The 14,733-nt window shown below is 38.9% G+C and overlaps 1 protein-coding gene across 1 annotated transcript in view; it reads right to left on the bottom strand.

Moving 5' to 3' along the window:
- Positions 1-212: 212 nt before the first annotated feature.
- Positions 213-14,733, bottom strand: part of SOGA3 (SOGA family member 3) — a 28,072-nt gene continuing 13,551 nt past the window's right edge. Inside the window, exons 4-6 of the mRNA XM_053938875.1 lie at positions 2,756-2,827; positions 953-2,128; positions 213-317 (exon numbers count right to left, since the gene is read on the bottom strand). Of these exons, the coding sequence (XP_053794850.1) occupies positions 213-317; positions 953-2,128; positions 2,756-2,827 (1,353 nt within the window). The remainder of the gene's footprint in view (positions 318-952; positions 2,129-2,755; positions 2,828-14,733) is intronic.

The following is a 14,733-nucleotide window of genomic DNA, read 5'->3' as shown; positions in this document are numbered from 1 at the left end:
AGTAATTGATTAGCTTTAAACTCACTGCGTCTGTGACTTTCTGATACAAGGAAACAAAAGACTAATTAGTCAGCATAGGAATAAGAATAGCTTTCGGCTTCACCTGGCAACTATTTCAACTGTAAACTAGCATGAGAGCACAAAGTAAATTAACACAGCAAGAGACTTACAAAACATTGGATAACTTCATTAGCAATAACAAGATATGCCAACTATAGGATTGCATGATAAAATAAGGGTAGGTAATTCTCATTTTTCATGGCAAAAGGTCTTGAGTCAGCAAGGAGTTTGCTCCCCAAAACCTCTCTGAAACAATTCTGTGCAAAAACAAACCACAACAAAGATGCTTGTTACTGCTGCATGCAAGCAGTGATTAACAGGCCTTCAACAAGATGTAATCATTATAACAATTACAATATTCATATTACTATGTGGCTCTGTGACTCCATAAAGTAGATTTGTATGGTTTCTTTTAATCTGTGGTTTGCCATATTCTCTACAGTTTTTGAAATTTAGTATTTCCTCTTGCTTAAAATTAATAATTTTTTCCTTTTATTCATTTAATAGGAACCCATCCACTAAGAAAACAATCATGTCCATTTATGAATCATGTTCATCTGTACCAAAAATACTGTTTGCACTGCCTTTAGTGGCAATGAAGGCCCAACTCTGTCAGATGCAATTGCAAAGCCAGAAAGGAGTAAAATGGTCTACCTCCTAGAGCATAATTTTCATTTTCAGGAGACCAGATTTATTCACTGTTCACAAACAACTCTATTGGTAGAATATGTTTCCATATGGCCAAATGAGGATTTCAAGTAATATAAGAAACAGTGATTTTTGTCCACTGCCTAGAATAAAGAATTTTCTTTTTGTGCCATAGATCGAATTTGAGGTTTAATTTGCTTGGCAGAGCCTTTTTACCTGTAGGCCGTAATAAGTAAAAGTCTACCTGACTCACTGACAAAGGTTCATCTGCACTTCGATCGTCCGAAGACTTTGGAACTTCAAGTCTGTCAATGAAAGCCTGGAGCTCTTTCCTGAAGGCCTTCATCTGCGCATTGATCCGGTACAGGAGCTCGTGCTCACGTATTCTGCTTCCATCATCTTCCTCGTCCATCAGTCCAAAGAGGTCCCCATTAGCCACATAAATCCTTGCCTCTGTGATGATGGTGCTCGTGTCGGAAATTAAGCGATCTATTGTCTTGCCCAGCCGCTCTGCTTCAGAGCGAATGTCCTTCATCTGCTGCCTGTCAGTGAAGCTTTTCTGCCACCCAGACGGCGTTGGATAAAAAGACCTTGTGGGTGTCAGGCACCGAATGTTGCGCACCTCTTCAGAGTCACTTTCCCCCCCAATGGGACCTTCCCTTTTGCGGTGAGGGGGGCGGGAATCATCATCACTCTCCTTTTTTCCTGCATCGCTTTCCGCATCGCTGTCTCTAGGGCTGCCACGGATACCCAGATGGGAGGCCAAGTCGTAGCGCTGCATGTTGGACATTAGGACTCTGTTCTCATACTGGAGCTGCATGACTTTGCCACTCAGCTCATTGATCTGCATTCGTGCAGCTTTTAGCTCCTCCTGTAATGCTTCTGTCTTGGCGTTATCATGGTGCCTGGAGCTCTCATGGGCCCCAGACTTGTACTTGTATTTGTTCAGCTCAGCTGTTATGCGTTTATTTTGTTCTTCTAAATCAGCTACATTTCTCCTCAGCAATTCTGTTTCATCTTCTACTAGCTGCAAATGCTGTCGTAATTCTGACAGGGATTCATTCTGCTCTCCCAGGAGTGGGTTAGTGGTCCCTGAAAAATCATCTCCTCTTAAATCATCAAGCTCTGCTTTCAGTCCTCTGTTTTCTACTTCTAGTTCCACTATTTTCCTCCCGAGAATGTTAGCTTCCTCCTCCACAAGCCTCAATCGAAGCTTGAGTTCAGCTTCTCTTGTGGTAGGTGGCCCACCTGCTTCGCCTTTTGGCAAGGGACTGTCCAAATCCCCATAAAACGATCTGTATTTTTGCAGCTCATGTTCAAATCTATCTTTCTCTTTATCAATTTTAGCCATTTTCTTCCTCATCAAGGCTGCTTCTTCTTTAACAAACTGTAGCTGGCATTTCAGGTCTTCACTGTCATCCTTAGGGAAAAAAAAAGGAGTATTTGAAGAAACTTGAAGTCAAACAGAAGACTTCCAGTGGATTGCCTTAACTTACAATTACAATTGTAATTAATTGTGATTAACAATCACAGGTACATAGCTTTAGATAATAAGATATTTTCCTGCAATATTTTTTTTCACTCATCAATAAATTAAAAGGAGGGGAAAATACTATTTTACTTGTGACTAAAATTTACACAGTCCCCAGAAGCACCTTGGGGGATGGTAAAAGGGGGCTTGTAAAAAACCTTATATTTTCTATGGCTTGCAACATTATCAGACTTTACAGTGTTCAAAAACCCTGAAGTCAGCACAAATAGAGCCTATAAATCTTGTTCCACTGCTGCTGCCATTTACTTTGCCTAAAATAGAGAGTAGGTGAAAGCTGGTGGGTTCTGTTGCAGCACCAAGTTTGTTTAGATGATCCTTGAGATTAGTGTCTGACTGCAGATCTGGGGTAAGAGCTCTTCCATTTCACAGCATGCAGGAAAACAAAGGACAAAGCAAAAAGCAAGCCAAGTGCAAATATGTAAACCATGTACCCCATTTCCATAGCTCCTTGAAGTCTCCACATAGGAATCAAGGCTACAGTTACTTGCAACATACCTCTGTTGGTGTCTGTTGTGACTTTTTTTCTGATTTTGGTAGGTCTTTGCTTCCTCTCCTCTTCAGTGATTGCTGCAATTACAACAAACGGACATGCACTGATTTTTTCTAAATTATATACTAAAGATGTATATAATTTGTATGTCATTAATTTTAAAATATAGCAAATCAAACACAACTATAAAGGAATTAATTTCTTGTAATTTTGAGACACCAAATACAGAGGAAAGATGCTATAGCCCAAAAATGAAACAGCAATGGCACACAAATAAGGTTTTAGTTTAATCAGCCTGTTACCTACCTTTTTTATTCAACACATTTTAAGACTAGTGCATTACAAATGTTTAACACACGACAAGAGTGGTAAGAAAACGGGCATCCCAAGTGGTAACTTGCAGGTGGGAAAGCTGAGACAAGCAGTGAAACCCAGCTCGCCCATTTGATATTAACTCTGGTGGGGCCAGGGCACTCTAAAAAAGCCTTAGTCTTGGACTTCATGGTAGGACAGCTACATAAAACAGTGTCACTGAGATCTGTAGCTGACTCCAGTGTGCATCTACAAGCACACCTTTCTCTGTGTTCCACCCTCAGGCTTCAAGCTTGCAGTGTACTGCAGTCACACCTCCCTAAGTGTACACTAGAGACAAAGTCATACTCAGACATAGCTCTGGTCACTAGGTTTGTTCTGTTTTCAGATCATATTCAAGTAAATGCCATTTAAAACTGCTTGGACTACAAAATTCTAAAGAGAAACAAATCATACCAGCTCATGAACAGAAACATACAAGCACAGAAACAGAAACACAGATTGGCACAAACATATGAGTGAGATTCTTTGGTGTCCTCTCATCTGCTATGTAGCCCAAGAGAGTAGAAAAGAAACTCCTCCTTTCAGAGTAGGATGCACTGGGATTGAAGCCAGCTAGCGTATCTAGCAAAAATCTTGTAGCTGCTGACAGCAGAAACTCTTTATGGAAAAGCAGCAGCAGTGGAAAACAACTGCCACCATCCCACTGGCAACACTCAATACTGATCACCAACAAAACATCAGGAGAGAGGTACACAAATGAGAGAATATGTTCATATGTAACACCCCACTTGCAGCTGTTCCCAGTTTCTGTGTTCCCCAGGTAAACTGTAGGTCCCAAGGCAGGACAGTGATAACAAACACCATCTCCTTCTGAGACTGTGCTGTAGTAGAAACATCCTGTGAGAAACATAATCTTCCCTGCACCAGCCGGGGGAGAATCCATCTCCATCTAAAAGCCATCCAGTTCCACAGACTGGGAATTAAAATATATTCATAATTCTCAAGAAACAGAGTACAGTGGGTGGGTATGCTGCACATAACAATCCTGTGCACTATTTGCCTGCTGGTACTAATCATCCTCTTCCTTCTGCAGATCAATTCTATTAAAAATTCCTACACTCATGGACTGCTCACTAAAAAGGAAAAGTTAATGGCATAGAAAGATTCACATGTAAATCAAAATTTTATGTCTCTTGTGGAAACATTGAAGGCTCTCAGTAGATCAAACAATAAAACAAATCAAAGATCATAGCTAGATAGCTGGATAGCTGTAAAATACAGGTTTCTAATGGAATCCAGAAAAGATATGAAAATAGTTAAATTAACTCATTTATCCCTTTAAGTATTACCCAGCAACTTTGGAATCCAGTCTACAAACAAAATGGCTCTTTTCCAGAATCACCCACAAGTTATCCTGTTGTAGAAATGGTACATGGATTTTTGAAAGGGTTTTTTTGTTGTTTTCTTTTAGAATTGGCAATTTTATAAAGCCCTAGACTTTCAAAGGAGTAGGATCCTCCTCTGTATTACCATTACTTATACCACTATGTATCACCACTTTGAAAAAAAGATTTTTTTTCAAATCAGTTTACACTGCAAACTTTTCCTTGCCCTGTATTTATGCCAATACCACCCACTGATAATAATATTAAATAAATAAATAAATAAGCTATAGCTAAGCTAGATTTCTGCTTTATTACCTGCCTTTTGCTCACCTTGTTGAACTCAGCATCTCTCCAGAAATAATGAAGTTCTGGAATGCTGGGCTGAAACTTCTTTTGTATCCTATGACTTTTCAGAAGATAAGAGATATAAGAAAAAGTACTTTTCTAGGTTTGATGTGAAACAAAATCCCCTTGTTTTTCTCCTTTCTTGCTCTTTTTTTTTTTTTTTTTTTTTTTGTGTTCCTTTTAGTAGTCAGGATAGCAACATTCTAATTGCAACAGTTGTGGCTATGCAATGATTAGGCACTACTTTCTATTCTGCTCTACTTGAATTACAACCAACTCTCCAGAGCTGGTATTGTTCACAGAAAAAATCCCAGCATTTAGCAAATATTTTATAGCAGAAAGCAATGAAGAACATGCACAATTCAATTAGCAGGATGATGTGGGTAAGCAGATTAGGCCCAGCTGGAATTGGCATGATCTCTTTTCATATGAAAAACACCATGAGACAATTTCTGATCACTAGAGGTTAAGATCTCACACATCTCAGCTGACAGAAAATATCCTCACAATCATAGTGTCCTACAACATCACGTCAGGATACTGAGGCAATGGCAATATCACACTAAACAAAGAATGTCACATATCAAGAGGTGCATTCTGCTATAAATATTAAATTTTTGCTATAAATACTAAATTTTTGAGAGTTTCTTCCAGATGTGCATTTCAGAATTTACAGTGGCTACTCTTTCTATCAATTCTCTCACGTCTTGTACTACTGCAGTCTTTCAGTTCAATTTTCAACATGAAAAAAAATTATTGCTGCTAATGAAATAAGCAATGAAATTCATCACAGCAAAATGGAAAAAATAAAAAAAATGTTCAAACTAACATATGGCAGATCAAAAAAATAGCAGCTCAGGCTCCTGCTTGCAAATCTTCATACTAAACCAAGACTGGACACTACTAAAATTGCCTGTACATTGTTTGTCACTAAAAGTCACCTCTGCTGCTTTCTCAACTGTAGCTAAAAATCTGCCCTTCATATGCTGGAATTGGTTTTGGGAGTTTATTGTGAAGGAGAGTTTGTGGGCTCAGATAGTTTTTTTCCATATAATTTAAAAAATCCTATTCAGAAGTATCCACAGCCTAGATAAGACTGCAGATAAGGCCTGTATTAGATGCAAACCAGATCACACACAAAGGGCAATTCTGCTGCAGTGCTCAGCAGCATCAATTCTCCAGTGACCTTCTCTGGAGTTTATCCAATGTCTTGCTGGAGATGCTAAGCACTTCTCAAGATGGCATAATCCTTCTCTTGCCAGCCCTAAATTGCAAGCCAAATGTGCAGTCCTAACATCACCTGTCATGCTCAGTGCTTCTCAGGTAGAAAGAGACCTGAAATCTACTCAGAGAATAACACAAAATACAGAGATAATTTCATCAAACTCTACTGAGTAGTAAAGCCATAAATTGAACTCAAAACCTTCCAGCCTTATTCTAAGTTACAATAAATAGCTCAGCAATTAATAAAGAATCCTTAAGCAAAACCTACCAACCATAGCAACCATGGGAGGAATTCCTGACATATCAAGGGATTTATGCCTGCAGAGGCCCCATAACAGCCTTTATCCTTCCTCACAGAACAGGGCAAAGGGTGTGCAGCTCCTCGAATCTCCACAGCTACCACAAACCTTCTCATCTGCACAAAATTGTGCTGTATTTGGCTATGGTTAGCTGACTCTCAACTGCTGTGACACATCTGCAATGCTTTCGAAAATCAGAGTAAACTCAACACTTTACACTTTAGAGTCTTGAAATTTGATGAATATTGAACATAGGCTGCATAAACTTGCCTATGTGTGGCACAGAGTGACTATGACCAGGGAAATGTAAATTTGCCCTAAGCCTCTCTCTGCATTTTCCCTTTAATCAATATGGCTGTGTAACTCATAGAGCTGGATCAAATCAGACACAAGACAGATTTTTCAGTTTTCTGCCACTGGGTCTAATGTAGTAAAAACTAAATTGACACTATCCATGTTGGCAAATTGAAAATTCATATTCTCCAACAAAAAAATAAAATCTTTGTTTTTAAAATGTCTTCCTTATTCTACAACTCATAGTGCAATTTGCCAGCTGAAGACCTTGGCTTTGTCTGTCATTAGCACAAGTACACAGAATGATACAATACTTTACTCCTTCCACCACCATTAAAGAGCAAAAGTCTTGAGTATTTCTGTATTCTACTTGCTTGCAAAATTAAGCCACAAATGAAAAAGCAGAGGATAACTGAGATGCAAAAAACACAGCCTACCTGTCCACAAAGCAAACACTAAGCATATGCCTATTAGGGTCTTCATATTTCAACTAGTTTATTTCAAAAACACTGCTGAGGAACAATACAAAATTAAAACAATGTTTACTACTTGGCTAGAGAGAGAAAATTAGTTCTCATGCAGTTGAATGACTTCATATTGTAGAAGTAAAAAGATGAGCTGGCCTCCAATATTTGTATTATTTCATTTACATTTATTTAGGAGTTATTTTAGTTACCACTTTTAGATCCTTTACTATTATTTATCAATTAAATAAGAAAAAATACAAAAGAAGGGAAAAATAGATACAATATTTGCACTTTATCTGGAGAAATGTTTTGTAGTTTGAACTAAAACCACATTGTTAGAGCATATCATAGTAACTCTTGTGGTATAACTAAGTAAAAGCGTTCTTTGCAGTGCATAACTGAAGCAGCATATTTATGCTTACATGACATTTGCTTGCTTCTTTTCCTTATTCAAAAAAAAAAAAAAAAAAAAAAGACAGAAGATGAAAGACTGCCTTTTCAAAGCTCTCACTACATCCCGGTCAAATAGCCATCCAAACTGATACTTTGCTTTCTGTGATTACATACTCCTTCATCCAGCAGGATATCACAAAACAGTGAAAGCAATTTCTCTGAGGAGGAAGAGGTCTTCTGCTATTTGAACCTTTCAAAACATGGAAGAGCTATACATGGTTATTTCCCCAGTGCTATCCAATCAGGCTTTGTTATAGATGCAGAAATCACAATCATCTTACACTTGGCTCCCTAATCTTGAAATGCAAAAGAAGATATCACAATATGCTGAATATTTTGAAGTGCAAGTGCAGGAATAAGTTATTGTACTGCATACTTTTCCTAGGGCTTCCTAAGTTGGTGTTTATTTGCCAGCTCTGCTATTTGTCTATTCTGAGAGGAGAGATTCAGTCTTTTTGACAGGGTTTGCACAATGCCTAGTACAATGCACAGCTCCAGCCTTTATCTGGGACTGACAGCACGACAAGACAGCACATCAACATAGTTAAAACCACTACCACATAACAATAGCAAAAATCACAGGCACAGATATGTATATGGCAATTATGAATTAAATACATAAGAGATTTCATCAAATGTAGAGTGTTTTTTCTCACACCTAGTACCACATGCATAATTTTTCAGTCTTCTTAGAAGGATATCTCAGAAGAGATTCCAAATAGATTTTCATGAGAATGGGAAAGTGCCAGCAACCAGATGAGGTTCATTGCCTTGGTTACACAAATGCATATATATTATCCAAAGTGTAGTTACAATATCCCAACAAAAAAGATTTGTGTCAAAAATGAAAAGTAGTGAGAAGAAAAATAAGAATGATTCTGCATGTAGTGTGTACCTCTACACTGCTCATTGGAAATGTACAGAGAAGCCAGTTCTTCAAGGTGTTGGGCTGATCATACATGTCCAAGAGTTGCACTAAATGCACAGACAACACTTACAGTCCCTCACCTGGATTCACAAGGTGGGACAACATCAAACACAGGCACATCCATGTGCATCTGTAGGCACACAGCAGAGAAAGCAGCTTTGAAGCTCACCCTCTGAGACTGCATTTGTGACAACTTCCACTTACAGGAACATCTCATTAAAAAATCAGATTTTAGCATTCATTTGAAAGGATGTAAAAATGGAAGATGAATTCAGGTAGAAAAAATTCTGAAATCAGCATTTGGTCTTGAAGCCTGAGAGTGACCAGAAGATTTTCTGGTAACACGAGGAAGAAATCCAGCTATTACTTTTCAGCAATCACTACTCTGTCCTCTGACTATGAGGAGGAGTATTCTGTTACTCTTAGTCTCTTCTTTTGTCTGTGTTTACTTGGGGAAGTGCTTTTGTAAAGCTAACTCTTTGTAAATTGGCTGAAAAGTATTTTCTGTAATGCGACATATGGGGAAGTTTCAAAGGTGTTAGGAAAGTTTGGTCATTGAAAACAGAGGATCAGACTGCACATCTGAAGTTACACCAGTGTGACCCAGCCACAAATTAAATACATTTTGATGAGCAGCTAATGTAAAGGAGGTGCTCTAGTAAAAACAAACCATGGAGACTAAGAGCTGAAATGGAAGGAAGGTGTTTTATAAGTTTGGACAGCCCCACACCTACTTTTCTCACTCTGGTACCAGTTTGATTTGATATAACCTAAGCCTGCATCCAATACTTTTCCTGGTATTTCAACAATGCAAAGTTGGAGATGAGGGGAGGGAGGATATTGCAGCCCTGGCTAGAGCAGAATGTCCAGCTGCTTCACTAACTTTAAGAAGCTTGTAAGACCCGTCACTTGATCCCCATGTCCTGTCCTCCTAAATAATGACTCTTCCTCCTAACTGAAACTTGCTCAGGTTCTTATGGGAAATGCTTATCCCGCAAGGGAAGGAGCTGTGACCCTTAGGCTGACTTAAAACCTCAACATAGAGGATGACCTAAAACTATTATTTAAATGATCCCTTTGCTAGAAATGTGAAAATCTCATTCTGAAAGGAAGCTTGACAGTCTTCCACTCGTTATAAATATTTGATCACTGGAATGTATTTTTAATTACCTATCATGAACAAATATTTGACTCTTCATCATTTATCATAAATGTCACTGAACCAGCAAATCACCTGCAAATTAATACCACAGCAGCCCTAATGGGGTTATGCAAGAATCAATTCTAGGCCCTACTCTAATTAACATTTTTTTCTTAATAACTGGAAAGAAGACCCATAAAATAACAACAGGACAAAAACTGCAGAGTAAAGGTTGGAGAAACACTAAATATTGAAAAGGAAGCTCACTGATACAAACCTTTGTGCAATCAAATAATATTGGTTTTAGTATGACTAAATATGAAGATACAGATGTAAGAAGGAGGAATAAAAGCTATGCTAAGACAACAGGAAAACTGCCTAGAGAATAGAGAAGAGCTCTTGAAAAGCCACATCTCTGAAAAAAACCTGCAGGGTCATAGACAATAATCAGCTGAAATTATATTGAGGTGTAATTTTGTGACCAAAAGGTTTATTAATATGGGATGTAGACATCAAAACTGAGGCTCGCTGTGTAACTAGAAAGGGTGTGCTTCTCCACAGAATCAAACCAGCCTCAGGCAAATGGAAAGATTCATATCCAAGTAGTGTCTACCTTTCTCTTTTGAAAGAGGTCAAATTCCTAACCTAGGTTAAATGCTTCGTTTTCACGTGGGTAAATGATATCAACCCTAAGCATGAAGATTAAAAAAAAAAAAAACAAAAAACCCAAAAAAAACCCAAACAAAATAGCAAACAAATAAAACCAAAACAAAACAAAAAAAAACCAAAAAAACCCCCCCCAAAACAAACAAACAAACAAACAAAAAAAAAAAAACCCACCAAAACATTGATGCCAGACTCTTGAATTTAGCAAGGCATAAAGAAAGTATGTTTCCTGTCTGGTAACTAACTTTCAGCAAATTCAGATGAGAAGGGAAGTGCAAATTTTTACCTGTTCCTGGGACAGTTCAGGAAGAGCTGTGGTAGACTGTTCTCAGCAGTTAATTTTTAACACAGACCAGCACCCTTTTCTGAAAAGTAGGCACCAGCTTGAATAAAATAGCTGGGGTATTTTATGACCTGCGTTATTCAGAAGACCAGACTGGTTTACTGTATAAGACAGTTCTGTCCTCGTAATTTCAGAACACATGAAACTTGACCAAAATTTGGAAACTGAGCAACAATACTCCTAGAAGCCCATCCCAAGAAAAATAAACCACTGAATGCATTTATATGTATCAGCAAGGCAATAATCCATTTCAAAAGTCATTCTGGAGGACTGCTACTGGTGCTTCTAATTAATCATTTAATCAATGATTTAAACTGCTAGCATCTGTAAATTTAAAATAATTTAGACCAGCGTGTAATTTAAAAGACTGCTGGTAATCAGGGTAGTTGGATGTCATCATCAGTCATGCCTTGCAAGGAGGTAGAGTCCTCTCATTACAGACAGCACTGATGGAAACAGATGCATGACAAAGACCTTCTAAGTGCAATTATTCATCTGTGACCCAAGCAAAGGGCTTTGCTGTTATCCTAGCCTGGATTCATTGCAAAGCTAGCCAAAGTCAATTAAAACAATCATGCAACCAGGATCAAGCAAAGCAAAGAGGACTTGATACCTGCAGGTTTTATTCTACACATCTTGATATATGCAGTTGTTAATACTAGCAATGAGGGGGAAAGGGGGGAAATCACATCATATGTCAAAAAATATAAGCAGAAAAAAACACTTTAAAAAAGTACACCTGCACATCTAAGAGGTCAATCCATTGCCATTTACTTCAAAATAAGAAATCCAATACTTGGAACTCTTAGCTATGAAACATTATCAAAATCTGAATTTTTCTAATACCAGGACTATGCATTTCTTGATACTATGAACACTGAAGTGAAAAAAAAAAAAATCCCAAAACATCAAAAGCCTGGTGCTCTTGTTCCTGGCTAGCATTGATTCTACATGATTCAGGAGGGCTGCTGAGCTGATCCCAGAACCCAGCACACCTATAGCTGGGTACTGCCCCTATCAAGTGATACACATTACAGCATACAGCTATAAATGTGTGCGAATGAGAGGGTCTAAAAGATGACAGGGTCTAAAAGAAGAGGGTCAGAAGACACCATCCTGCTCCCTGAAGTGTCATATTCTTCCAGGGCAGTTCAGAGGTAAGGCACAACCAGCACATTGCCAGTTTATGAAGAATCAGCTGGCTGCCTTGAACAGTGGCACACAGAAGCCATTTGCTGGGCAGCGTTCCCCAGCACTGTATGTGTACAATACTTCCCTTGTTGTACTTTGTTCTTCCCACCTCGCTCCTCACTGCACATGAGGTATGTGCCTGATGGAGAGTTCAGCGCTTTGCACGCAGACACACTCATGTGCAGCTGTGTGACACAGAACACAAGTAGAAGCACAAACCTCTGTGCAATATCAGTACTGCAGGGAAAATGCCCTGCTTGGCAGCATGTAGCTGCCTCAGATCTCCTGTTCATTCCCTGTGTTTTGCCTCGGGAAAAAAGTCTGCTTGGACACACCCTGAGCTCTCCTGTTTAGCAGAAGTAACCTGGAAACCATTTCCTTTTTCCCTATTCAGATGTGACGTTTTCTACCCCTCATACACTCCACTGCAAAATGGGAAAATAGATTCTGCTTGTAATTAACAAGAACAGATCAGAACAGTGGAGGCTGAAAGAGACCTCTGTTATGACCAGCCCCCACAACTGACCTCAGCAAAGCACCCTGGCGCCTCCTCAAATGGACAAATGTTTTGAGTCATTAATCATTTAATAAGTCCAGTCTCTCACAACCTCTGAAGATCTAGTCCAGTGTCCCCTGCTCAGAGCAAAGACAACTGAGGCAGGCTTCTCAGGGCCATGTCCTGTGCAGTCTTGAACTTCTCCAGAGATGGAATCTCCTTCCTCTATAGGCAATGAGTTCAGTGTTTGAGCACCTTCACACAAAAGTTTGTTCTTGTCCTGTCACTGAATGCCACTGAAAAGAGTCTGCCTCCTTCTTCTTTACATCCTGTCAGATATTTCATAGAAACACAGATCTGGGGCCTCCCCAGACACCGTGCCCGCAGGCCCAGGAGCCCCATTTCAGCTCAGTCCATGCTTCAGATCCTGCTTGAGCTGTGTGAGATGCAGTGAGTCTGTCTTTAGCTCAGCACAGTTGCTCCTGTCACCAGTCATGGACACCTGTGCACTGGTTTTCCAGCTGAACCTTAGACCTGATTCATCACCTTGAACCTGACTGGTAATCTGGACTTCATAACCTTTCATTTCTAAGTGGACTGCAGGCAAAAACAAGTGATATAGTGACATTATAAAGCACTTGCAACAAAACATTAAGTTTGGTTGATTTTTTGGGGGTTGAGTGAGGGTGATGGCAGGGAGAAGGACACAGGAAGATGTTTTTAAAGGAGAAGGACCAAGCCCCATCCAAAGGCCAGAGCATCACACTAGATCTTTTGTATCCTACTATGTGCCCTTAGGATACTAGTTAACAAACAGTATCACTTCTACTTCAGGAACTACATAATAGTCAGGGCAGCGCACAAAAAAGCTATGCTGGCTTCACTAGGCTTTTCTGATTCTGGAAGCACTGGGTGATTTATGCCAGCCACCTCAATTCTCAGAACCATTATTCTGAAAACAGTGATGAACAATTACTACTGAATAGCAAATTTAGAAATTCTTGTGATAGCTTTATTGTATATGTCTTTGCTGACCATGTTCCATTTGAGGTCCTGCCAATTTGTTTCACCTGTTTTTACACTGGAAACTGCACTGAGGTCACACCCTGAGGGCCCATGACATGTTCCAGAACAGCCATCTGTACTGTGACAGGACAAGGTTCCCTTCCTTACACTGACAGCTGAGTTCAGCCAAAATGCAGAGCAGCACGTACCTCCATGGTGCTACTTCATATTTACTCTCCTAAAGCCAGCACAAACTACCTACAGCTGTGAGGCTCTGCCAAACTCCTGTCAGGAGCACCTGAAGGATGCATTGGGAAATTCCATGTGCAGAATAACTGAAAAATCTATCAGGCTATAGAGTTCTCTGGAGGTTGCTGAAACTGTGGATTTGCTAGAACATCCAGAGAATGTAAAGACAGAAAATTCTTTACATATGGGGTTGCTGAAAAGCTCAGTTTAATACTATGAGAAAGGTAGCCCTGAAACCAGCAATAACCACACACACTAAACAATAACAGAGAAATGGCAACTTTTCTTTCAATCTAAAACACACTCATATTTGACCTGTATCAGCACATTGCAAATACTTTGTTATTTCAGGTGTTTCATTGAAGGACAGGTGCACTTAAGCAGGACTAAATACAGTAGTGTAAGAGACAGAAAGCATGTATAACTCTTACTCATCAAAGCCTTGGTGGGACTTCCAGTAATATGATGACATTTGGTGTACGTTGATTCCATACAAAAACATGGATCTAGACCTCTGGTTCAGCACCTAGAAAATGTCTCTGTTCTCTCTCTATAAAGCCTTCCAAGTAAGAGAAAGCAATTTTGCAAAATCCTCTAAATCTAGAGAATCCTAGCCTACATCTATTTTCCCATTCATGCTTTTGTACCAGTACAAAGATACTGAATTTGTCCTATCATGCAATATCTTTCTTTAAAATCTAAATAAATTCTACATAGTGTCTTACAAAAAAAAAAAAAAAAAAAAAAAAAAAAAAAAAAAAAAAAAAATCCACCTGCCAAAAATGAAAAAATGAGCAAAAACAAAATGTGAAATGGAATTTAAAAAACACAATGTATTATTAACAAACAAACAAAACAAAAACAACTTAGGCAAAACAACGACAAAAGAACCAGGGTGGATTATATGCTGTCTCTGATACTGTGAAAAGTAACATAATAGAACTAATTAAGAATCACCTAAACAAGGGAGCTCATTTTTACACTTTTAAGTGACCTGGCAACTTTTTGTTTCAATTGAGCAGCCAAGTTGGTATCCTAAAATTGCATATAGGGACACTTGAATGTCCATTTGAGTAAAGCAATACTGAAATTGGGAAGTACAAAAATAAGAACTTTTTTCTGTGACTGAGGACCATTAAAGAGCCATCTAATATTGTATTTCCCAGATGTTCCTCCATTTGT

The sequence above is a fragment of the Vidua chalybeata genome, chromosome 3 (genome assembly GCF_026979565.1).
Source record: "Vidua chalybeata isolate OUT-0048 chromosome 3, bVidCha1 merged haplotype, whole genome shotgun sequence".
Taxonomy (NCBI): Eukaryota; Metazoa; Chordata; class Aves; order Passeriformes; family Viduidae; genus Vidua; species Vidua chalybeata.
Note: the sequence above shows the minus strand (reverse complement) of the source record. Positions and strands in the feature narration are given on the sequence as shown.